The sequence below is a fragment of the Berghia stephanieae genome, chromosome 1 (genome assembly GCF_034508935.2).
Source record: "Berghia stephanieae isolate SIO BIC M18660-M18661 chromosome 1, UCSD_Bste_1.3, whole genome shotgun sequence".
NCBI classification, from domain to species: Eukaryota; Metazoa; Mollusca; class Gastropoda; order Nudibranchia; family Aeolidiidae; genus Berghia; species Berghia stephanieae.
The window spans coordinates 111,944,137-111,970,974 of record NC_088360.1 but is presented as its reverse complement, the minus strand read 5'-3'; the positions used below and the strand labels follow the sequence as shown (position 1 = coordinate 111,970,974).

At 32.6% G+C, this 26,838-nt stretch overlaps 3 protein-coding genes across 3 annotated transcripts in view; 2 read left to right on the top strand and 1 right to left on the bottom strand.

Annotated features, from left to right (window-relative positions):
- LOC144962737 (fatty-acid amide hydrolase 1-like) overlaps window positions 1-6,048 on the top strand; it is a 32,405-nt gene extending 26,357 nt beyond the window's left edge. The window contains exon 18 of the mRNA XM_078895944.1: window positions 1,626-6,048. Coding sequence (XP_078752070.1) covers window positions 1,626-1,739 — 114 coding nt within the window. The 3' untranslated portion in view covers window positions 1,740-6,048. The remainder of the gene's footprint in view (window positions 1-1,625) is intronic.
- A 2,574-nt stretch (window positions 6,049-8,622) lies between these two features.
- LOC144962738 (large ribosomal subunit protein uL4m-like) lies at window positions 8,623-19,111 on the bottom strand. The gene is made up of 10 exons (XM_078895946.1): window positions 18,945-19,111; window positions 16,493-16,589; window positions 15,512-15,671; window positions 15,071-15,122; window positions 14,627-14,744; window positions 13,215-13,321; window positions 12,617-12,667; window positions 10,303-10,361; window positions 9,443-9,516; window positions 8,623-8,926 (listed from the first exon to the last, which is right to left on the bottom strand). The coding sequence occupies exons 1-10, from the start codon at window positions 19,023-19,025 to the stop codon at window positions 8,715-8,717; spliced, it is 1,011 nt and encodes a 336-aa protein (XP_078752072.1). The 5' UTR covers window positions 19,026-19,111; the 3' UTR covers window positions 8,623-8,714.
- Window positions 19,112-19,397: 286 nt separating this feature from the next.
- Window positions 19,398-26,636, top strand: LOC144965214 (U6 snRNA (guanine-N(2))-methyltransferase THUMPD2-like). Its single transcript, XM_078900315.1, has 10 exons — window positions 19,398-19,652; window positions 20,281-20,413; window positions 20,902-21,236; window positions 21,552-21,629; window positions 22,359-22,411; window positions 23,245-23,332; window positions 23,717-23,788; window positions 24,204-24,318; window positions 25,612-25,732; window positions 26,332-26,636. Exons 1-10 carry the CDS (start codon window positions 19,533-19,535, stop codon window positions 26,594-26,596), a joined length of 1,380 nt encoding a protein of 459 aa, XP_078756441.1. The 5' UTR covers window positions 19,398-19,532; the 3' UTR covers window positions 26,597-26,636.
- The last annotated feature ends 202 nt before the right edge of the window (window positions 26,637-26,838 follow it).

Here is a 26,838-nt window from a genome sequence, read left to right as displayed (position 1 = left end):
ATGTTAGACCGAAATCAAACAGAAAGTCATCCAAAAACGTTCACTTTTAGTAATTATCAAGAGGTGACGATATGAAACAGGTGAGGTGTACAATTTTACAGGCTTCATAATATACTGATGCACAAAAGTAACGCACCACTTCTTTCAGTGGAGATTCAACATATTTATTGAAATCTGGTGTCAAACTTTATTTCAATGTTGAAAGATGAATCATTTTGCTTTAAGATGAATCCAAATTCACAATGATGGAGGAATGAATGAAATTACAGTACCCAGAAATGTACAGGTAGGGTCAGTTTTAAAAATGCACAAAATTCAAGGAGAAACAGTGCTTGGCTGCAACTTCCTTCAGTACTGTGTATGACCTCTGCGGGCTTGAATTAGGCCTTGACATTGTGTGCTCATGGATAAGGCAAGTCTTTGAAGCATTATGTGCTTTTTACTTTTCCATTTGTGATGCAAAGAATCTTCCAGTTCCAGTTCTTGAAAGTTTGTAGGTGAATTAAGTCAAATTAAGTACCAAACCAGCTTCTGAAAGACGGTCTTGAATAGTCATAGACGATATGGTTCATTGTTTCCTAGCGACTTCTCTACAGGTTGTTGTGCTTAGTAAAAATCAATTTAGTAAATGGCAGCTTACAATATAGCAATCTTGATGTAGAGTTGTCTCCCTTGGTCGACTGCTTCTTTGCCTATCGCTGGTGGTCTCAATTTCTTAGCGACAAAAGAGCCTTATTGTAGTGTGAAAACAATTTAGCCGTCTTGCAATCTCTCTTTGAGACATATTGGCCTACACCATGCCAAGGGCCGGTAAACGCTGTTATTCATTTAATCTAGACATCTTGTATATGTTGAATATGAATGAATAAGAGTCTCCTGTTTGTTGGCTTTTTATAACCATGGTGAACACTACTAAGCAGCAAATTTTTGTTTAGTTCACAGCACCAATCCAGTTGCACGTGCCACATGTCTTGTTTCCATGATTAAAAATCAAATTTTGATGTTGTTGTAATTATTTATCATTTTTCAACTGTAATGATATCTTTTCAAACACAGATGTAAAAAAAAATCAAGATTGTGGTGATAGGTTTACAATGGTGCATTTCTTTTGTGCATCAGTATGGAACAATGGACAATATTTTGTGTTGGTTTCAGAGTATTTAAATTTTCATAACGAAAAATGAGCCCATAACACTTTGGGTTATCACACCAGCAAATAAGTGCACGTTGGAGGGAGACAATATGCACATCAGTAAGGTATTAATTATATTACACATTGGAATAAAAGGAGGAAAAGAGAAAACAATGTGAACAATGTGTAACTTATTTTTTTGATTTTTTTTTTTTTGTGTGATATAGTTTTTCTACCTCTCTGTCTTTTAAGTCAAATTATTTAGTGGGTATTTTTTACATGGTTGCAACTACTTAATTTTTCTACTGTTTGACTTTTCATCACCTTGATTACTAGACCTTAAGCCTCATAGCCAGTGTTTTTGTCCGGTGCGAAGTTCAATCAGCCAACAGCCATCACACCACAAGGATTAAATATTGCATATAATGTAAATCGTGACTGTAATTTGCTATGAAGGTATGAATATTACTCCCATTCCATTTTTAAATTTCAGAGTGTTGATGGTTCGGAAGGACTGCCAGTTGGCATCCAATGTGTTGCCCTTCCATTCAGAGAGGAAACTTGCCTGAGAGTCATGAGAGAAGTTGAAGCTGGGTTGCAAAGTTAAACTTGGGAGTCAATGCAAACCCTGCAGTTGATAATAAGTCATCCGCGAGAGGCAGCCTCTGGCTTTACTCAACAACTGCTGTTCAGGATCAAGTGGAATTTGGTCGGCATGTTAAATAATTATTTAATGAGACATTTTTATTGTAATGGCCAGAATTGATTTGTAATTGTAGATATCAGAAGTACATATTTGTGTAAAGGATGTTTTTAGTACTGATATATTGTGCCTATTTATTCTTGAAATTCAATACTCATTTTCAGTGCATCATAATTTTTCAAACCTGGATAGATAGGAAGATTGCAGTCCAAGTCTTTGTTGTTAATTTTTGACCTGCCAAAGATATGATTTGTCAATTCTTTTCACATAAGGTTGTATGGTGTCACAGCTGATGCCAGCTTAAAACACTCTAACGTGAAAACTTTCTCTAACTGATTTTTTTACTATTTCTCTTTAGGATCAAAATGGAAATCATTCTTCTTGTGAAATATTTATTTAATCAGACATTATTACTTGATATGGTAAATAGTTAATGATTTGTAGTAGACACTTAGTAGTAATCAGTAGTAATAGACATATTCATTTATTTGATATTTTCGGTACTGAAACATTGTGCCTATTTATTCTAGAAGAAAAATATTCATTTTCAATGTGTCAATATGTTTTTTTTATTTTGTTAAATAAGGAGATTGTGGTTCAAGTCACAACCTTTTTCACATTACTTTGTTGATATGTTTTGACCTCCAAGGCGTTCTCACTGCGTTCCTTTTAATGTTTAACCATTTTATGGTGCTATAACTATTTCTTACAGCTGATATCAACATGCAACCTTACTCCATTTGATTTTTACTAAATGATTTTTCAAGAATTATCACAGCACTATTTGACTCAAGCAGACCAAAATTGCTGTTTTACTCAACTTTGTTTCATTCCTCACAAATTGATATTTATTTTATTGCATCAACAGGTGGGACCTAGTTTCAATACTTATGAATTAATTGGTGTACCATATTTGGCTTTTTCCAAAGCTATCACATAGGTTCCATATAAATTTATAGTATTTGTTTTAAGCGTAAAGATTTGAATCATATCATTAATTAAAAACTTCTGTTTTTGAGGTCAGGAATAACAATTTTTGTAGACTTCCATTAATAGAGTTGTTGTAGTCATAGATTCATATCAGGGTGTATTGCCAATGAACAGTGCCAATAGATTCAAGTGTATTTGTTTTAAGCGTAAAGATTTGAATCATATCATTAATTAAAAACTTCTGTTTTTGAGGTCAGGAATAACAATTTTTGTAGACTTCCATTAATAGAGTTGTTGCAGTCATAGATTCGTATCAGGGTGTATTGCCAATGTACAGTGCCAATAGATTCAAGCGGCAAAGTCGAAATATTCTGCTTCTGTTCTTTTTTTTCTTTTCTCTTCCAGAATTGTTTCCCCAATAATAGTTACAGGTAAAGGAGTAGATTTACTTTCTTCTTCTTTTCTCTCTCTTTCTCTGTGTTTTCTTTTTATTGACTTTCAAAGCTGTGCCATATCATTCTTGTGATTTATATCTTTATCATGTATTTTTTCGATCAACATTTACGGGGTTGTGATTTATACTTATTTCACTTGATTAACTCTTTCAGCGCTTAGGCTATATTCGCATTTCCATCACAAAATGGCTGACATCTGATTGAGGCAGCATGAGAATGACAAGCTAAGACAAAGCGACCTTCGAATTTGGCGCAAAATCTCAAATTAAAATGCCCCCCACCTCTGGGCCAATTGAATGTTTTGATGAAAGAAATGATACCTTTGGTTCAATTTATAGTACTTTTGTAGAAAGCAGGATTGGATTACATCATTATTTTTGCCTTTCAGGACCAGCCGCATTTTGTGGTCATTGGCCAGTAGAACAGATTCTGCTCTGGCCGCACATTGCGACCAATGGCGCTGAAAGAGTTGATATCATTTTTTTTTTCTGGATGGAGTCTTTTGACCTCCCATAGAGGGCAGGGAAGTCACTCTTTATCTTCCATCCCCTGATATCTGTTTTCCATGTTGCTTTCTGGTTTTATAATAATAATAATGTAATTTATTTATATAGTGCCTGTCCCATACAATATAGCTTTAGTCACACAATATACCTGCCATGCAATAAATATTATTTTAAAAAAACAACTCTTTATCATATTATTTACACATTTAAAAGATGAGAATACATAATTATTTTAAAACATGTAAATTATGGTAAATCTGTTCTATGAGGTGACACTACAAAAATAATGTAATTAAACCTGTGGTATATTATGAAGATTGCTTATTCAATCTTTTTCAACTTTAATTTTGTTATTTTTTAATTTAAAAAATGCTCTATTGGTTCTTTCTACATCCCCTTATAACAGAAAGAGATGGCTTTTACATTTTCTTTTAAAAACTGCTTAAGAATCAGTAAAGCTAGAGTGCAGGTTGAATGGCATAGTTTGAGCTGCGCAATATAAGGTTCTGTCTTTTAATTTTGTGTTCCCCATTTTTGTGGTTCGCAAAAGATACTGATCACACGATCTTAAATTATGAGATGGGATATAATTATAATCGTTAATAAAATTTTTCTGACAAAAGGTGAGCAGTGGATTTTAGAGTTAAAACATAGAATTGCAATTTTATTATCAATTCTAGCCTTTCCCGACTTCCCATAGCGGACAGAGAGGCCCTTGCTGTTTCTAATACCCCTATGTGTCTGTTTTCTAATTGCTTTCTGTCTTTGTCTTGGAATGAGATTACTTGGTTTTGTCCTGACCTTGGCTGGGAGGGAAACAGTCGAATGTATAGTTATAGTTTTAGGAGATATTTATTTCCTTGTAAATCATCTCTCTTTTATGTACTGTTGTTTTTTCATCTTAACAAATGATTTGTAAACATTTGAGTGTATTCCTCTCAGTGGGATCTTGTGCTGGTGTCTGGGTGAGACTCTTAGGTGATCTCAAACTAAGTACACTGACAGTGTGCTCTTGGAATTTACATATTTTCTCTATTTGAACCATTCCCCTTTGTCTTACTTTTTCTTGGGTGCTTTAATTGTAATTCTAGAACTTTTCACTATCCCATTTTCTTCCTTTTTACTGGCGCTGATATGATCTTAATGTTTTGCAAGTGCTGTAATACCCTTAAAAAAACGAAAAACAAAAATTCTAGCCTTAACAGGCAACCAGTGGAGTTCATAAAACATTGTGGCTGTGTGTTCTCTTTTTTTCGTCTTTAAAACAATTCGTGCGGCTTGGTTTTGTAAAAGCTGTAGTTTCTTTAAAATCTTATCAAGCAGATTAAAAGGTAATGAATTACAATAGTCAAATCTAGAAAAGATAAAAGAAGAGACTAATGTTAGAATGGACTTTTGCTTAAAATGTTTGACAATTGGGCAGTTTTTATTAATTCAAGATAAAGAATTTTGCAAAGAGAGGATACATGTTTTTCGTTAGACAGATTACAATAAAAATAAATGCCTAGATAATGGGCTTTGTCTGAAAAAAGAATAATTTTATGTTGAGCATTCAATGGTTTGAATTAGCTGCATGCATAAGATTTCTAAGGTTTATAAAAAGAACCTTGTTTCCTCTTCATTCATTTTAAGTTTATTGCAAGTCAGCCACATCCTCACCTCTTCAATACATTTCACCATTTTTCTCAATAAACAGTCAGTTTCTTGGTGTTTAACTGAACTGTACAGCCGAGTGTCATCAGCGAACATATGATGTAGATTCCAAAAGCCCACTATCAGTGTACTTAGTTTGAGATCTCTTAAATCTCATCCAGGCACAAACACAGGATACGACTATGAGGAATACACTCAAATGCTTACACTTAAAGATACATTCAAAACAAAAATATAACTGCACATAACGATGATTTACGAAAAATATCATCTTAAAAACTATAACCAATACATTTGACTGGTTCCCTCTCAGCCGAGGGACTCCAGCAAGATTGTGGACAAAACCAAGTAATCTCATTCCAAGACACAAAGACAGAAAGCAAGTTGGAAAACAGATATGGGAGGACAAAGACCCCATCCATGCACTGTCAATGACAAAGTGCAGAAGATGCAGGAACGAGTGAAATTGAGGGCCTTGATCGCCAACACAGTGAATGAATGATGGTCCAAATATGCAAATGAGTTATTGCTCAAGATTTAATTTTTACCTTTTCACTTTTTATATATTTTGATCACAATTTACTCATATAGCCTATTTCCAATTATTTTTGCTTTATGTTGATGTATTCTTGATAGAAAAATGAAATAAAGATTTTTGTATAACACCAATGAAATCACCTTCAGTGATTTATTTCTTTAGTGTCATTTTAAAGCTTGGAATTGTGTATATTACATGTGCAGATGGTTTTGCCCAAACCTTGGCTGGAATTCATTTCCATGAAGTGGGTAGAGTCCCAATGGCTAATTTGCTAACTAATTTGCACGGGAATTAATTAGGCTACTTACAATTGTTCCTTATAATTAAGTATCCAATCAGTGTAGAAACGGTTAACTAGTTTGCTTAAATGTGAGGCAATATGTGCTTGTAGCAATCATACAACTTGTGATTTGAAGGTGTCTACATAACGCACTTTTACTTTTCATACTTTTACTATCCACCAGGTAAATGTGGTCAATTTTGGCTTAGACGAAACAGTGAAATATATCCCTCAGCAGCTCAGTTAAAATTTGCTACCATTGGGATCATGACAGATTTGGAAAAAGAAAAAATAATTTCACGAAAGCTGTGTGAAAATACACTGGGAAGTGTTCAGACACGGCAATTCTAAAAAGCATCGCTTAGCCTTGGCAATATATCCATCGTTAATATAAACGGCCCATGAGCTATGTGTAGTGCTGTGGAACATTCCTAATTTCTTTACGGTCATTCCACTACGATTCGTGACTTCTTTCTTTCTTTCCTTTTTTAAAAATTGAATTTGACGAGGTGACTGATTTCAGTTAATTGACTGATAATTTACAGGTCTATCTTGTGTTCAATGTTTGTGTTTGTGATGCAGCGAGGGTTCACAGTGGAAACACATACACTTGTGAAAAATAAAGACATTAAATCATCCCAACTATCGGGGTAACCTTTGTGGTGTAATAGTAGCCGTCTCACCAATGATCAGGTCTGAGGTTTAATCCTCCATTAGGTAGGCTGATTTTTTCTGCTTTGGTACTGTTTCATACATAATTTATCTTACCTGCGCGTATTGAAGTTTTTCTTTTTTTTTTTTTTTTTACAATCAAAAACACCCTTCTAAAATCCCTCTTCATTGACAACTTGCATTTTTTCTTCAAGTACATAAAAGAGTAACAATACTTAAATCGATTTGATTTGTAATATAAATTATTGGATTCAAAATTTGGTTCAGACAAGATTTTTCAGTGTTAAAAATAAAATCTATCTTGCAAAGTGTGATTAACACAAACATACAAATAACTTTACAATAGACGCTTCACACCTTTGTTCATAAGATGTATTGTCTCCTGTCTGTTTTTGAGTGAACAATGCAGTGTTAAACAATATTGGTTATCAAATGGTCAAATAGGAAAGTCTTTGTCTGGGGAAGGGGACCTAGTCTAATTCCATGATTCCCATCCGTCAGAGATTTTTAAATAACCTACAGAAAACAGCAAAAGAAAAGTTGATTTTATCCCACAATATTAGAAACAAAACAAGGGAATCTAAAGAAATTAATAGTCAAAAAAACTTTACATTTAATTTCCACTTCAATTTTTCAGTGTCACAGTTACACTATCTCTGTGTCCTTGCCTAATGACACATTCTGGTAATACTAATAACTTTGTAACAATGTCATCTAAGAGGTGGTGACCACAGTTGTAGGGCTAGAAACCATCTAAGTATTTTGTTTGAGAGACTTTGGGCAGCCTGCCTGAAACTGGGTCTAAGGTAGATTGTTGCTGAGATCACTTATTTTGTCTCTCTTTATCTTTTAGCAACCTGTAACCCAATCCTTTTCCACCTATTCTTAGGTCCTGATGCAACTTTAGACAGCAAATGTTGCAAGCCCTCTCGTACTTTGAAAACCAAACAGCGAAAAGAGTTGAGTGAATATCCATTTCATGATATATTTCATGAAAATTATAAGATTGATTAAAAAATAATAATTGAAATTGAGCTTTTATATAACGCAATATCCACAAACGTGCTCAAAGCGCTTTACAAGAGATCTCTGGCCAACAGCAACACTTACCATGTAGGATGGGCCTGTTAGGCGAGAGTACAATTTTTTCGGACAGAGACAACACTGTTAACGGCCAGGTACTCATTTTACACCTGAGTAAGGTGAGAGAATGTGAGTAAAGAGCCTTTTCCAAGAACTCAACTATGCACCAAGCGAGGATCAAACCCAGGACCTTCCAATCCGAAAGCGAGTGTCATAACACAAGACCACATAGCCGCATATAGATTTGGTGGTAAAGTTGCTTTGTATAAAGACGCTTGGTAGCTCATTAAAGTCAGGTAAAGCAATTAACTCCAATGCAAAAGATTCTGCAAATGAGTCGGAACGTTTCATCATTGACCCTCCTGCTTAATGTGTAGTAATTGGGTAGTTATATCTATTGTTTGATCTGATGTATCACACCTTGCATGATAGTGGCTCCAAAGCAGAAAGTAACAAGAAAATATTGCTATCCATTTCATGCTACAGGAACACCTAAAATAAGCTCCAAGTACCAGTCAGCTCTAGATAACTACAACTGTTTTATAATCTTTTCAATGGAAAAAATGCTTTTAAGCAAAGTGAATCTGTGTTAGTGAAGTTACTGTAAAATGCCTTATCGACTGGTCATTTTGCTTCTGGTTGAATACAAATGAAAAAAAAAGAAGAAAAATCATTTTCCTATTTTATTTCATCTTGATCGCAAAAAAAAAAAAAAATAGGCATGAAATATTCGCTACTGGGTTTTTAAACTAGCTGCTATAATTAGTCATAAAAAGGTACATTAAATTTTTTCAACATCCTTGAATCATCATCCTTTGGCTTTGTTCGATAATCCTCAGGAGATCTCTTATTCACGAATTTGGTGTTTTTCTCTGTGGCATGCATGTGTTCCAGCAATTTGTTTTCAATCCTCTCTAAAGCTGGTAGAGTCAGCACCAATGTCTCATGTTTTAGCATAGAAAACACATTCAATCCTGAAAAAAAAACAGATAAAAGAAAAAGTTCAATTACAGCATTGCACAGCTGGTTTAAATGATTTGCTATCAAAACCTTAAAGAGATATTCTGGTCATTTATACTTTTTGAAAGAATCTTGTTTAATGCTGGTGACATATATGATGAATTGAAGGAATTACATGGAAGGTTACATCAGTCTTAACTTTTATGATTAAATGATTTGCTTAAATATTAAAGAGATGCCGCTTGTATAGTTTGAAAGAGGCGGTATATTGTGGTAGAATAGGATCAAGGATTTGTCACTTGTCACAGGCAAAAAACACCATCGCTCAATTTGTAGAGCGATCAACTTGAAATCAAATGAACCTCTAGTAAACTTGCCTTATGGTGATTTCCCCCACTCTGGACCCTCTGTCCATTTCACACAACAGAAACTTTGTGAGCATTTTGGTTTTGCAGGACTAGTATTTTTCTCAGACTCAGTGGGAAATTCTGTGTGTTCTGAAGATATTTAACACAAACCTCATTACTTACCATATGCAGGCATCAAGTTAAATCCTGGAACTTGATTTACAGACAAGGCTATGTTCTCTGGCATGTAGTCAGTGCTGGAACAACATGATAAAAGAAAACTAATTACATACAGTTTATTCTTATGGCCCTCTACCTCAGTGCAGTCCACTTCATCAAGAGGTTTTTGGTACTTTTCTAAATTGAAAAAAAAAATTCTCAGTTACTCAAAAGAAAATTGGAATGTACATAAATTTATATGACTATAAATATGTAAAAATCAAAGAGAGTAGTTTTAATATGCATAAAATTTGTCTCAGAAAATGTAAATAATGATGAGGTTAAGATGAGTTAAGCATCAAGGATTGACAAACATCTAAAAATATAAAAACCACTATATAATTGTAAAATCGCATGTGTATGAAAAAGCCCTCACAATGGTAAGGTTAGGAGGTTCTGTAAAAAGATCATTGACTGACATACAAATGATCTGGATCCGACACATTAGAATGTTTTGTGTGGCAGCCCTCCCCCTTTTTTTTTTTTACCAAAGAATGAATTTCTTTGAGTTTCAAATTTAAAAAAAATAATTTCTTTGACATGAGGAGATATCCATCCAATGCCAAGAGTGAGAGCAAATAGAAAGCTGAGTCATTAAGATGTAGTGTAAAGGACTACTGTGAAATTTGTATAAAGCCAACATCAGCTTAAAGTCAACACCTCTTGTTGGTCCCAAATTTTCTGTTCATTATCTACGTGTGCTCCATTGATAATGGATAAAGTCAACTCTTGATCACAATACAATGTGAGCATTTGAAATGGCAACATGAACTGAACACGGGCTTAGGAAAAATTGTGATGTAACTAATACAAAATTAACTCACTCGTCAACAAAAAGCACTGAATATCCCCAGTATCGGACATCTGCAAGGTCTGTGATATACTGAAAAAGAGGACATTTGAAATTAGCAATGACTATGAAAAATTTTGTTTTCTATTTTTGTAGGAAATACTACTCTTAAATCAAAGCCCTATCTCCACTGAGTAAAAATCTTTTTGAATTTTGGAAATCCATTAATATATAACAAAGTTATGCAGTTTCAAATGTGTCATTTATTTGGATGACTCACAAAGAGAAAAAAATACGGAAAATATGGGATGCTTTTTCTGCGTTTTATTCCGGTTTGTGGCTGTATCTCGCTTAATACGTGGAATAAGATATCAAAACTTGGCAATTTTATGGCAAAATTATCAGAAAATATAATGAAGACATCAGAAATGTTCTAACTTGTATAGTTTTAGAGCTGTATGGCTAGGGTCAACTATAATTTTGTTTTAAACTATACATAATATTGATCATTTGGAACTTTTCCAAAGTGTAATTTTGTGTCTACAACCCATACAAATGACACGAAAATGCCTGCTAAATTATTATCAATCAGTCCCGTGAGACCATGGCTTATGTTATTTCTAGTATTTATTAGAGAGAGAGAGAGAGGAGAGAGAGAGAGAGAGAGAGAGAGAGAGAGAGAGAGAGAGAGAGAGAGAGAGAGTTAATCTATTATCCCTATGACATAACAATGAAACAATGCCTTAATTTTAAAAAAGCGCGCGAGGATTTGTGTCGTCAGTCATTGCGAACAAGGTGCCAGATGGCCACGTGTGTGGTCAAATATATAATTTTGCTTCTTTTATTAAATTTTATTCATCTATTTTTGTCTCAGTGACATTTATCCTAGTCTATTCAATTTTCTGTTTGTTAAAATTTAGTTCATTTTAAGTGGGCCAGTCTTAATAGTGAAAGCCATATGATTTTCTATTTAGCCACTCTTGAAGTCGAATTTGGTCAGGTTAAAGTCTGGCCATCTGGCAGACTGGCCTCGCTCACGTCATTTTCGTGTCGCGCGATGGTGGAGCAAAATGGGCGTCTCCATATTTTCACTCATTGAAATGCAAATTGGGTTGATGTTTTGTGAGAATACGGAAAAAGTACTTATCATAATACAATGAAATTTTACAAACAAAAAGAAGAAATGTTCATGTATTACCATGTCAGCGACAAAACCTACACGCCCGGTAGTTTTAGAAATATTTTACTCTAAAGAGTAAAAATCTATTTTTAACGGTCTTCTGGTAATCGTACGAGTTTTGTCGCTTGACATAATCTAAAATGACCTCTTTTCTAACTGTGTGCCAACTTTCAGTCATATTCATCCATAAACAGCTTCGTAATTAATTTTTAAAAATAGCATGTACGGAACGGCTTCGTCCCATATTTTGTCGCGAATTTGGGCACTTCGTGAGCGAAAAAGAGGCCCAAAGATTTGGGCGGGATAGTCATTGCTAATTTGAAATACAAATACAAATCTTGCATTCAGTAGTTTATAATTACAATTAAACTTTTAAAAAGCAGTATCCAATATTTAAATGAGAAAATGATGGAATATACTTCTCTGAAATGAGAAAAGGAAAAAAAAAAGAGTCAGGATTCAAGCCTGCTCAATATGGTCTGAACTAATTGCTTGGTCAAGAATAATCAGCAGTGAGATTTGATCCATTTGCTGGCATCTGGTCATCTCACTACTATTCTTAGTGCATGATTCATTGAACACCACCAATAGAGACAATGAGAAAATGAAAAAAAAAGTAAACAAACTAAGCCATACACAGCTATGCGGTCTTGTGCTATAACACTCGCCTTCGGATCAGAAGGTGGTGGGTTTGAGACCTACTGTGAGCGGCACATAGTTGATTCCTGGAAAAGGCTCTTTTTTCATATTTTCTCACTGTACTCTGGTGTAAAATGAGTACCTGGCCATTAATAGCATTGTCTCTGTTGGAAGAAAAATTGTAATATCGCCTAACAGGCGTCAAATCACATCCTACATGTTAAGTGCTGCTGTTGGATCCCTTGTAAAATGCTTTGAGCACATTACATGGAAATTGCACTATATGAATGCTCAAGTTCAATATACAGTCTTGTACAGAACAATCTGAAGTTTAATTATTTTTTTTTTTTAAATATGAAAAGCAGGAGTACAATGAAATATTACTATAGGCATCCCCATCCATGCACAGCCAACTTCGCTATGAGCATTAACAAGTCATAGAGCCTTTTTCGTCAACCCAAATTTGGTGGTTTAATGTTTAATAATAATAGCATTATGAAAAAAAAAAGTACAATGAAATTTTGCTCACCTGTGGATCAGATGTAGGAATATCCAAAGAGTCAACAATTACAAGATCATTCTGCAATTGGAATAAAAAGTGTGAAAAAAATAAAGTGAGCAAATAGAAGAGATGTTTACAATATGCCTTTAAACATTAAAAAAAATTACATCATTTTAGAACCAAATTAAATTGCAAACTTATACATTCCAGTTCAGCATTTTTAAAATCACTTTATATAACTTAATTCAAAGACAAATTTTTCTCCTGGTAACGGAGGTTTACAATAAAGTTATGGAGGTGTGCTAAATTTAGATCCTTTAATTCATCTTTTGGACTATGAATGATCAATTATTTGCCATCATACATTTTGTTTCGTTTTGTTTTTGATTAACCTGTTTGGTTTGTATATTGTGATAGACGATTTCTACATGCAGGTTTTTACTTCCGTAACTACTTCACGATGGAGATTAGGCCTGCCTTAACAGTGTAACAGTTAAGCATATGAAAGAAAATTAAAGTAAACAAAGTTTAAAGACAAATATAGTTTAATAGTGAATCTAAATTAGCAATATGACCATTTTGGAGATCAACCCAGTTCCAGGTAAAAAACATGAACTTGACATACCTGTGCATATTTACAAGAAAGAGCCACTCTGAGACCTAAGACTCTTTCGTGAGTGGGAAGCATATAAAAATAGCTTTTGGGCCCCCTTGGGCCATGAGCCTTGGAACCTAGTAAAAATGTAAAGTAAATCAATCAATTTTAGATACTGTTATGTTAGATATGGCAACAAACTTTGAAAAGAATATTTGATACTGAATTCTAATTGTTTAAATAATAAGGTACATATTTTTTTAATGAAAAAAAAAATTGCTTTCCTTGAGATAAACATGAATTTTTTTAAACATCAAACAATGTCTATGGTAATCACCCATGCTTTCAAAGTCAGCAGAGTGGCAATTACTGAATGACCTTGCACAATGTAAAAAAGGAAATGCCTGAAGAGGGGTTTTAGCCTGATTTAGTCATTATAACGTAATATTTTATCCATTGGTTAAATAATAAAAATTTCAATCAACATGTTATGAATATGAAATTCAACAATGAATTAATATGTTCATTAGTTTTTAGGCTCGGTTTGGACACCATACTCGACATGATAGCATGAACAGGACAGTCCTACAGGGCACAGTCGAAGGCCAGCACAGAAGAGGGTGTCAAAGGAAGATGTGGTTGGACAATATAAAAGAATGGACAGAGATGTCGGTTCCGGAGCTGCTACATAGGGCTAGCAACAGGCAGACATGGAGGAAGACTGTAACTGTTGCTTCACGCAAGTCCCCCCGACGACCATCCGGTCATGGGATTGAGTGAGTGAGAGTGAGTTTTACAGTGCTTGTGACACTTCTAGGTCAGTTCAGCACCAGTAACACTAAATTGAAATAAAATTTTTAAAATTGGTAAACCCTTACCCAAGCTGGGAAGGACATCAAAGAATTCACCATTATTTAATGCAGACATGTACCAAAACTGTTTTATTTAGGACGCTACTTGTCATATATGTTAAGGTGTTTTTTTTTTCCTTATGACTTTTATCTTTCCTATTTTAGGATTTAAGCAGCCAATACATTTTATAATAATAATAATAATAATAATAATAATAATAATAATAATAATAATAATAATAATAATAATAATAATAATAATAATAATAATAATAATATGGCTTTTATATAGTGCCTTACCCCGTATCTCAACAAGCTCAAAGTGCTTAACAGTAACGTGAAAACTTTCATTTCAAGATAAGGGGTGCCAAATATTCAAATGCACCATCGCCAATTATAAGTCATTTTTGGCTTCACAAGAATGTGATTATCAGACTTTGATTTCAGATTTCTGGCTGTGGTATTTTCCTATTCTGAGCTTGAAATATGAATAAACTCATTTGTCAGAAGAATTCAACCAATATACATGACCTTTTAAAAGAATGGGACTGAATTACCATTTAATCATTTCATGGGTTAAATAAAACTTACCTCTAATCCACAAAGGAGATCTTATACTGCCATGTCTAGCACGACCTGTTCCTTTTTGTGGCCAAGGTTTTCTTCCACCTCCACTGAGCTCTCCCCTCGATTTCATGAAACCATAATCCTGTTTGGTTAGAAAAGAAGCTTTTAAAAAATAGGCACATTTCAGTTTTCATTATTTAACTTGAAGTAGCAACCAAATTAAATTTGAAATTATTTTGAAAACAAAAATTACTAATGACTAAAAACAAAACAAAATCCCAACAAAATCCAAAAACAAACCAAAATGAACAAAAAACAAAAACAAATACACATTACAAAAAAAAAAAAAAAATAAAATTAAAAATTAAAAAAAAAAAAAAGAAAGAAAAAAAGAACTTGAATTCACAAAATTACTTTTCACAGGTCTAGAATAGAAATGATGGTGCACCATAATTGTTATAAACTCACAATATGTTTGTACATTTGTTGCCAATGGACATTCTTGTGCAGCATGTCAATTCTGAAAAAATAAAACAAAACACCAAGCATTTTTCATCTCAAAACTGGACAAAACAAACATTGCAATTCAATTAAATTTATACTTAAATTCTCTCAAATCATCTGTGTCACAAGTTCGGTGACTTTTTAAGATTGTGTGCTGATAGTATATTGCCAAGGAATCTGAAACATTTTTAAAATCAACTTTTGACCACAAGAATGTTAAACTTGAAGCAATTATTTTCAATTAGTTGATATTCTATCATTGCTGATTTTGGATAAGGAGTTAGTTAACACTTAGTTTCAATCTATCAATTTATTCAGTTAAGTCATTTCCAATTAAACTGGTTTTCAATATATGTTAATAAAGAATGTAAAACTGTATTGGAGGAATAAAACATTTAACCATACCGTGGATATGTTGCAAAGACATCAGGATGAAGGTCCACAATGCCAAGTTTTGTTGGTTCTAGAGTTTTCATTGACTCTAACCATCCAAGCCTAGGGTGTGTGTGGTCACAAGGGAACTGAAGTGTTCTTGACAATATGATGGGGGTTTCTTGAATTGATTCTATTGATTAAATAAAATTTAACAATAATAATAATAATAATAACAATAATAATAATAATAATAATAATAATAATAATAATAATAATAATAATAATAATAATATTCTTTTATACAGCCCGACTCTACAATATAAACAACAACAGTAATGATGATAATAATAATAATAATAATAATAATAATAATATAATAATAATAATAATAATAATAATAATAATAATAATAAAAATATAATAATAATAATAATAATAAAATAATAATAATAATTTTGTTTGTTTGTTTGTTGCTTTAGGTCTCTTCCAACACAATTGAGGTTATATGAGAGACAGTTGAAACAAAAAAACAAGCAATCTAACAAAAATAGTACAAATGAAAATCAAAATCATAACCTAAAGATATCATAAGCTAAATTATAAATAACCAAGAACAAACAGGCAGAAGATTTACAGAAAAAAAAAAATCCCCTGTCAAAAATACAATCACAAACCAAAGAAGCAGGATAGGCTAGTAAAGAGAAGAAGAAACGACATCACTGTCGGATCGTACACCCATGCGAACATCATAGGTATACGATTCAAGGGTGATGCTCCCATCCAACCACCCGCAATAATAATAATAATAATAATATATAATAATATAATAATAATAATAATAATAATAATAATAATAATAATATAAAATATAATAATAATAATAATAATAATAATAATAATAATAATAATAACAATAATAACAACGACGATGATGATGATGATGATAATAATAATAATAGTGATGGTGATAATAAATGAAAATGGTGACAATGACATCAGATATCAATATACCATGTGAATTTTGCTTGAGTGAATCAGAATCTATATCACGGTTGTGTTCAGTACTCCCATCACTTTGACTAAGGTGTTGACCCGTTGAAAAGGATGCCTAGGAATAAAATAGTATGAAAGGAAATTATTATACAGTGCAACTTCTTGATAACAACACTCTGAATAGCCACATACAGACCAATGAGATGCCATACTTGATCAATAATAATACAACAGGTATTCATGCCGGTTCCAAGCCCTGATAAACTACAGAGGGAAAATTGGCGTTCAGGCACTCATTATGATAAAAACAGTGAAAGTATAAAACGATTAGTTAAAGCATAACATGTATGTGTAAGCCCTTTGACATCAGGGGTATAAAACTTTCTAACGTGGTTGTGATTATAATCAGAGGTCTGTGATTCTCATTGAAGTCTAATCACACTCCCATTTTCTGTGATCTTGGAAACCCCTGAAATAATGACAACCATGGTTTTCCACGGTTTCAGTGATGTTGTTATTCAGGGGTTACATTGTATTCATATCCGCAGCAATTTATTATAAAGAAAGCACAAATACAGTCCTAAATGGATAGAACAAAGCGAATAGACATGGATTTAATATACTGATATTTACTTTTATCAGAATATTCCATGTTTTTACAATTGTTTGCTTAGACAGGTGCTTGAAAATGAAGCTTTTACGAATAGGATTAAATAAATATCCTTAAAGTAAAGGATTATAATGACTGGTGGGCAGGCTCAGGGGAAAAAAAAAAGTTATTGCATTTTTTTTTTCAATATACAAGTGCTGACAGAATCAAAATCATGCCAACTTAATCATCTGATCAACTCTCAATTAAAGTAAACAAAAATTTCCCTCATTAATGAAACCCACTGAATACATATTTTGTTAGATATGTGATTGGTCTAAGTACTGAATACAATTTACATTATAAAGAGAATTGTTGCTTTGATACAGCATCGTATTGTATCAGCTCGACCAATTGAAGACAAGGAGATATGAATTCCGACTAAAAATTGTGTTTATTCTCCAACAAAATGAACAGAAAATTCTCAGCACTTTATTCCGACATAATAATAACGTCTCCCGTGGCTATTCTGACAAAACTCTAATGTTCGTGTGCATACAGAGGGTAGGACGACACAATGTGGGCAGTAGGCAGGGTATGGGAGTGATAAAGAACTAGAAAAAGAGCTTGCCCATATCACACTGACACAGTTCATATCCCTACTTTGGACTGTAGAAAGATTGTTGCCTGTCTCACACTATCAGAATATATGTAATTTTATAATTATTTATTTTTGTCCTGATTTTATTTGGACATCGTGTCATGTTGTTAGGCAAATTTTTCATATATACCACAGTTACTTTGACTGACTTTTGTTACTTTTGAAGAGTTTTAACTCTTTTCTTTTTAATTTATATCTGAACTTCCAATAGATTCATGATTTTGTCTTTCTCGTCAAATAAAGCGGGTGTAGACTACCTGATGATAGTTACTACAATCGTAATTTTGATTTGAATTAATTTTATGCACTTATCAATAATTAAAATATTAAAAAACAAAAACAACAAATAAACAAGGAAAAACTATACTGCCACAGAAGACTATTCAGACTGAGTCCGAGTAATCTGGTTGATTGTACATGCACATTGGAATTTGAGTCCGAATAGCCACGGGAGACTATTCGGTACTACCGCAAACTCGGGGACCCAAATAATTTTGGGGGTTTAGGAGGGGGGGAAACTTTAAAAAAAAAAGTCTAGTACGGGGTTTGGGAGGGGAGAGAGAGACTTTTAAAAAAAAAAAAGTTTCTCCCCTCCCAAACCCCCTATTAGAACAAGAATACTTGGGATGTAGTAGCTTATGGAAGGTCTCCCTAACGATATTAGGCTGCAGCTATTCGGACTCCGAGTCTGAATAGTCGGTACTACCGCAAACTCGGGGACCCAAATAATTTAAAAAAAAAAAGTCTCCCCCCTCCCAAATCCCCTACTAGAAGTTCTAGTGTAGGGGGTTTGGGAGGGGGGAGACTTAAAAAAAAAAAAAAAGTTCCCCCCCCCTCCCAAACCCCCAACTAGAACAAGAATACTTGGGATGTAGTAGCTTATGGAAGGGCTCCCCCCAAAATTATTTGGGTCCCCGAGTTTGCGGTAGTACCGACTATTCAGACTCGGAGTCCGAATAGCTGCAGCCTAATAATTTATGAAACGGTGAGCCACATATGAAAAGATATGAATAGTTAAGGTAAAGGCAAATTCCCAACGAAGTGGCCTAAATGAGGGTTGTCATTTATAAGAAACTTCTCTCTAGTGGCTAGTGGTGTGTGGAGTGTAAGTGTGTATAGTATGAGTATGAGTATCTATGTGTGAAAGTGGAAAGTGAAAGCAGGCCAACGCCAAATCCAAGTGGCGAAAAATGGGAAAGAATTATTAAAGACCAGTATACCTGCACTCTGCAAAAAGTTGAGTTAAATTGCCTTCTTATGGCATGCTTGACAATGATTGATACAGACATTACAGTTTTCATGAGTTATTTTCGTTCCTCCAAAAAATATTATCACGGTCAATTCACATGAAAATCCACAGCAGCCATGAAGGTAGGCGGAGGAAAGTCAAAAAGGTCAGGGGTTAAAAGTCGTAGAAAAAATGTTTCAGTTTCGTATTTGGTAATCTCATTACATTAAAAATCCACGAATGAACTTTGATCAATCCAAATGAATTGACGTAAAGAACGTTAATCTATCTATTATTTAAAAGTTTTATGATGTTCAAAAGTAGCACAAATTTGTCAAAAGGTTTGGAAACAGATTAAGTCGAAAATAATTGATTATGATAGTATTATTTAACGAATACACTTAAAACCGTTGGTACTACAATACAATTCGACAAAATTTCAGTTACTTCACCAAATATAAACAAAACTTAGATACGTGTTTTGTCCAAATGATATAATAACATATAATTAAGTTGCTTACATTTTTCCTTCGGCATTTGATAGGGACGGTTTTAGGAAATGAAACACGATAATTAAGTCATGACGTCTCTTAGCTTTTATGTTACTGTTGGAAGGGGCACAGAGAGTTTTGCTAATTGTGAAATCCGAAGAAAATTTTCTCAAAAAGCAGCAGTTGCAATGTCACCTGTAAATTTTGTTGTGAGAATGCCTTTTGTTTATTTATTCGTATAATGTATTGCTTGTTTCTCCTAATAATGAAAGGAGGGGGGGACCATGCACTATGTACGATAAAAATTGAAGTAAAGGAGTGTATGAAACAGCCAGACGAAGCAAGGGGGGAAAATACAAGAAAAAAAAGTCAGCCTGTCCCGAGCGAGGATTGAAACTCGGATCTCCTGATGATTACAGGTCAGACAAGCAATGTTGGGAGGGGAAGAACTTCAATAAAGGCGGCACTCAGGGAAAACCCATGATCATACATCAAATGTTATGGACTATTTATAATACATAGATATTTATTAAAGAATAATATACTTTATAATATAAAATATACATTGATATATGATATACATAAGTATTCAATTGATTCAAAATTGAAATAATCGGGAGTCGTATATATTTATATACTCCACTATTTCAATGTGCAATATATTTGACAGTGAAGACATTTCCATGAGAAAGTATAGAAGAAGAAAGAAGAAGAAGAAGAAGAAGAAGAAGAAGAAGAAGAAGAAGAAGAAGAAGAAGAAGAAGAAGAAGAAGAAGGAGAAATCAATTCTCCCAATAAAAAGGTTAAAGTCTTTATTTTTCTTTTACTCTTCCCCAGAGCCAGATCCGAGACGGCAAAATTATCTTTGAAATTGCAGGAAATACAGAGCATTATATTGAAAAATTGTTGGGCTTGAAATGTGTAGAGAGAGCTTTTGTTAAGATAACAGATTATGAAAACAATACCAAAGGTATAAATTATACCTATAATATATATATATATATATATATATATATATATATATACTATATTCATTTCAAGTATAATTATGATTATTTAACTTCTACAACATTGTTTCAAGCGTTAGCTCTAATCAGGAAGTGGAAGTGAAAGTAGATTGTTGTGTTTTTCTTATTTTTCTTGATTTGTGTTTATGGAGGTTCGTAATTACATAAAAGGTGTTTGTTTCTATGTCTGCATGAGGATGTTAGTTCGTTTCTTCTGTTGAGTGTGTGTCTGTGTGTGTGTGTGTGTGTGTGTGTGTGTGTGTGCATGTGTACATATGTGTGTGTGAGTGCATTTTGTGATTAATAAGTCTGTAACCGTCGCTGTATCTGACACCTGTAAATAAATGAAGTATTTTCATTCAAATTGAATATTTGAGATGAATATTGGAATATATATTCAATGGTTTAAAAATTATGCAAAGTTTGTTGAAATGTTTTAATTTATTTTCAGGGAAGAGAGAATTTTTGGATCGCCTCATGCAAACTATGTCCGCTGCTCAGACTTTTGATACAGCACAAAAAGTCATGGACCAGTTGCGTCTCGTATTGAGTAATATTAACAAAAAAGTGAAGATAAACACAAGTTCCAGCACTATGTCACACAAAGCAGCCAGTTCTGATGAGCCCTGTAGTAAAAAAATAAGACTGTCTGAAGACAGCTCTTGTGATGAAGTAAAAAACTCTCCAGAATCTGACAAACTTTTGGACGATGAAAAACAAGTCTTTAAAACTTTCAGAATGTCTGTGAAATGCACTGGTAAAAGTAGAAGATGGATAGATATAAAAGTAAGATATTTTTTATTTGTAATACAATCAATATCTGATTAGTTCACAGTTTTGACTGCATTTTCCATTTTTTTCACCAATTTATTTTGTTTAGTGACATATACTTAACAATGCTTTTTTTTTTCATTAGTCAACATTGCAAATATGAAGAGAAAAAAATAACCAAACTGAAAGAAAACTAGTGTCGAAATCAAGAAGTGATGAATTTCATTGAATTGTCATTACGTTTTTTGCTTTGATAAACCTTGTCGAATGAAGAGTGAATACCATACTGTGTTATAGTAATGCTGTATATTGTTCATATTTTTCAAACAGAAGTTAAGTAAAGATTTATCAAGGAGAGTCTCAAGGACGTGCGATTGGCTTGTGGATCTAAGAAGTCCAGACTTTGAAGTAATTGTTTCTTTTTATAAACTGTCAATTGATTAAGCAACGTATAACACTGCATTTTCAGCAAGCTTTGTAACACACTGACTATTTTGAAATAACTTGTTGACATTTTATGGATAAAGATTACAGATGTATTGAAGTTTATTATCACCATTTTATATATTTCATCTTACACAATGAATTAGCAATCGCACAGAACCGCACATTTTGATACAACAACCATACATTCATTTACATATAACTTTGATCTTGACCATTCATATACATGTTGTTTTTTTCCCCAAAGACCACTAGATTTTGCAACTGTCAGATGATAATATATCAATAACAAACGATAATTAATTCATTATATGATTAGCGAGCATTGTCAACAGAGCATAGCATTTGTCATCATCATGGTGGTGTTGGCTCTGAAGAAAATAAATATTCGCTGTCATTTGACCTCTTTTCTTATACAGTGCTAAATAGGATTCAATTGCATCTATCTTTTTAGGTGTAGGGTATTTATAAGAAATACAAACACCTTTGATGTAATTTTAAATTAAAAATTCATGTCTTTTTTATATGGCAGGTATGATTTTAGAATTTAATCTTATTGCTCTTTATATCAAATTTCATTGATCAGTTATTTTATTCTCCTCAGTATCTCTTTCATCGTAAATTGCATGAATGGAAGAACAATTTAATAATGAAAAGAATTTAACAACTTTTTAATTTATTTTTTTTTTTCAGATTTGTCTTCACATCAGTGATTGCCATGTTACAGCTGGCATTCCTTTAACAAGGTAAATTACGGATAAAGCAGAGAAAAAATAATATAAGAAAATGTCAACCCAGGAAATGAGTTTTTTTATTTCTTTGATTTTTTTCTCTCCTTTTATATGGCTTCTGTCAAACACCAAATTTTCTCATATTTAACATGCACTATTGTGCTCACGAATAATTCGAGTAGTTGCTAATTATTATAGGATATCCCTTCTCGCACTTACAAATTTCCTAGCAAAAATAATGTATGGTCTTATTCCATCTAGCATTCATTAGCAAAAAAAATACTTTACTTGTGGAACTATGTGATCGGTTTAGTTGATTTGCTGTTGTCTCTAGTGTGTATAAGATGATATGGATGATGACTTGTCCTGTCATAAATCCATAAAATACTTGATAACCTCAAATGTCACAATATTTTATGTCAGATAAATATTTATTATTCACGAGGTTGTGCTTGTGTGAAACAATCCCAAGCAGGTTAGAATGACAAAGTTTGGCAATGCATTATTAATATTATTATTATTATTATTATTATTATTATTATTATTATTATTATTATTATTATTATTATTATTATTATTATTATTATTATTATTATTTTATTAATATTATTATTATTATTTTTTAAAATATTTTTTTTTTAGTATTATCATTATCATTATTATCGTGATCATCATCATCATTGTCATCAACATCATCCTCATCATCATCGTCGTCGTCATCATCATCATCATCATCATCACCATTATCATAATCATCATCATCATCACCATCATTATCATCATTATCATTATTGTGATGTATGAATGGCAGTTCTTTTGTTTGCGCTTCCCTATATCTATTATACCAGTATACCTTTATCAAGGCGACCATTCATCATGGATCCGGGTCTGAGAGCTCCTGTTGCTTGGATTATGGTTCAACTTGCAGATATAAAAGTAAATATGTGTCTTGTGGCAATCATATAGCTCTCAGTGTTACATTGATATCCTCTTTGTAGTGTTACGGAATTTTGTGTCTTTCTTTCAAAACAGACAATCAAAATCTACCCTTTCCTCCCTCAGTATGACCTGATTATTGTTATCATATATGGCAATGCCTATTGAACTCATGTTTCTAGTTTTAAAACATTGAGATGATCTTAACTATCCTTCCCTCTTATGTAATGAAGTCTTTAGTCAATTGAACAGCCAGAAGTACAAACTTTTGTGTGAAATAGAGCTTTAAAGAAAAATGCCTAAATCGGTTTTTTAAAAAAAATCTTGATACTTTTACCAGCATTTGCATACAATTTCTTCTTTTTTTTTTTTTTTTTTTTTTAGCCAGGTGATGTCATACTCGACCCAATGTGTGGCAAAGGGACTCTGCTTTTAGAAGCATATTCTCACCTGAAGGTAGATGATATTTGAGGCTTCAGGGCTTTTTGTTGCTTTATCAGAAGTAATGGAACATATAATTAATTAATTGTTTTCATGGTTTACATGATCAAACTCTGAAATGAAGACAACCACTTTAAAAAATTGAAAATTTTGTCCAAAAGTTTAGAATTTTAAATTTATTTTCGTTTCTTGTTTGAATGTTAATGAATATCAAGTACATGGTGCACGTGATAATTGAAATGGTTCAACTCATCATTACTTCCCATCGGCGGAACATAGACATTGTCAAGTGGACAGGCGAACTAGAAAGGAAGATAATGACAAAAGAAAGTTTGACTAAACTGAAAGTTGACTCATTCACGTAGGCATACACAGAGCATACCTATTATCTTTAATGGTTTTCTTTACACCCTTTTCTTTATCCACATAGGATGCTTGTTACATAGGAGTGGACAAAGACTTATCTCAAATACAAGTAGCCCAACAGAATGTTTTTGGAATGAGCTCCCAGAAACATATCAACTTGTTCCATGCTGATGGCTTATGTAATATATTTTATGTTGGAGTTTATTTAGTTAGTATGACACAGCCATGCCTCATCTTTGACGTTTTTTTGTTGTTGTTTTTTTTGTTTGCCTTTTAGATTTATCAAATGTATAGATCCAAATGATATACCACTCTAAAATTGGGAGCATGTCTAAATTGGAACCCTAGCAACTCTAAATAAAGATTTCTTTTAATGCATATTAAGCACTTTGATTATGAGTGCAAGTTGCGGTATAAATACTCACCCTTATTGTGATTCTTCCCCATTGTTTGGAGTGATGTCCCTCCATCACTCATTTAGCTTGATGATTATTATAATTGAAATATTTTTATGTGAAAAAAATAATGTCCTGACCAATGCAAAACAAGTATGGAAGTGACAATAACAGAAGTAACAATAACAATAACAATGCAAATCATTTATACTGCACCTGCTTCAAATTAACAGCTCTAGGCGCCTTTTCATAACAATCACAGTGTCATAAATGCAGGTGTATACAAATAATAGAAGTTACCGGAGACGCTCATACTTAGATAAATAAAGGATTCTCAGAACCTATTCAGTCTATCAAATATTTTATAATAAATTAGGTTTTAATGTTTGTCTTAAAGGTAGCTTCACTAATGCATTTTCTTTAAGAAATTGAAAGAGAGTTTCAAACAAAAGTAAATAAAAATATCATCTAAAACTAATCAACCAAAACACTAGCTATTTATGACTGACATTTTCCCAATGTTCCATTTATTACAAATTGTTACTGAAATGTAAAGCCATAACAATTTGGCTTTAGTCTTGAATGTTAAATAGTTTTGAAACTCTGGCATCATAATAACTCTTAATAACGATTATTGTTATAATTACTGTTATTATTATTATTATTATTATTATTATTATTATTATTATTATTATTATTATTATTATTATTATTATTAATATTATTATTATTTATTATTATTATGATTATTATTACTATTATTAATATAATTATTAATTATTATTATTATTATTATTATTATTTTTATTATTATTATTATTATTATTATAATAATAATAATAATAATAATATATTATTATTATTATTAATACTACTAATATGATTATTAATTATTATTATCATTATTATCATTACCATTATTGTCATCATTATTTTGTTAAATTGTTGGTTAGAGCCGTATTTCAGAAAATTGTTATTATATTCAAAGGCAATTCGATATAGCTTTTACTCTTATCCTCTTTATCTGACATTCAAGTGAAAACACAAAAAGAATGTGCTTTTGTCTCTTGTTTTCAGGTTTACCTTTTAAGCCATTGAGTGTCAACAGGGTTATATGCGATGCTCCATTCAATCAAAAACATTTCACATCAACAAAAGCAGATGATTTCTATGTTACTTTCTTAGAAGAAATGTACAGGTGAGTTGTCTATGTCTGGGCCACCCTCATGTACTTGCCCTCTTTAAAACTTCCAATTTTATGAAAATGAATCAAATGGCTTCGGCATCAGTATTGAAGGAAAGTTGTTTTAGACTTGTATCATATCCTAAAACTTGCCAGTTTCATGCGCATTTTATCAGTAACATTGTTTAAAATGCAACAAACTTGCCCCATGCGAAAGAAAATAGATAAAAAACTATTACCTCATAGACCAAAAGGTTGTTATAGGTAGTTTTTTTTTTTGCGTCATCACACAAACAGAGTTTAAGTTTGTCTCTGATTCTGTAATATTTGTTTGCTTTATCCCGAATAGGATACTAGTCAGCCCCAGAGGTTTTTTTCGTTTTTTTTTTTCAATATCATATCTTAATTCCAGCAATCTCATCATTGCTGGGTAGATATAGAGGATATTTTTTTAAAAACCCACTGAATAATGTAGGGTAGAACTTGGTTCATGTTATTATTATGAGGTTGGTAATCAACTAATTGGACTGAAGTGCACTTTTAAGGTTTTGTGAACTTTAATTCGGTTTTGTTGAATTTATGTTCTTTTCATTTTTTGTTTGTGTATCAAACAGGATTCTCTGTGAAGGTGGGAGTTTGGTTCTTCTTACCAGTCAAGAATTCAGTAGCATGATAACTCCATTACTCCTGCTGTCCAAAGACAATTCAACATGTGATAATGGGCAAGATTTACCATCAGAAAAAATAGCTTCAGACAAAAAATCAAATTTGGATGTAGGTTGCAACGCTCGTCATAAGTTTACATTTCAGTTTGTTTCAAAACATTACATGAAACTCGGAGAGTCTCATGGTGAAATTATTGTCATGGTCAAATTATGACAAGAGTATGCATTTTGGTAAATAAACCGTTTTCCTAGTTTGTGTTGATTTTACTTTAGTATTGTACTAAACTCGTTGTAAAGCATCTCTAAATTGCCTTTGAGGGGAAGCTTTGCCTCTGTGCATTATGAGCATTTGTTGCAGTTGTTTTCCATTTTAAAAGACTTCATTTATTCTCGGAGGAAATAACTGTCTTAAGCTAAATATGCTCTTATTGGTCAAAAGCCGACCCCTTGAGGTAA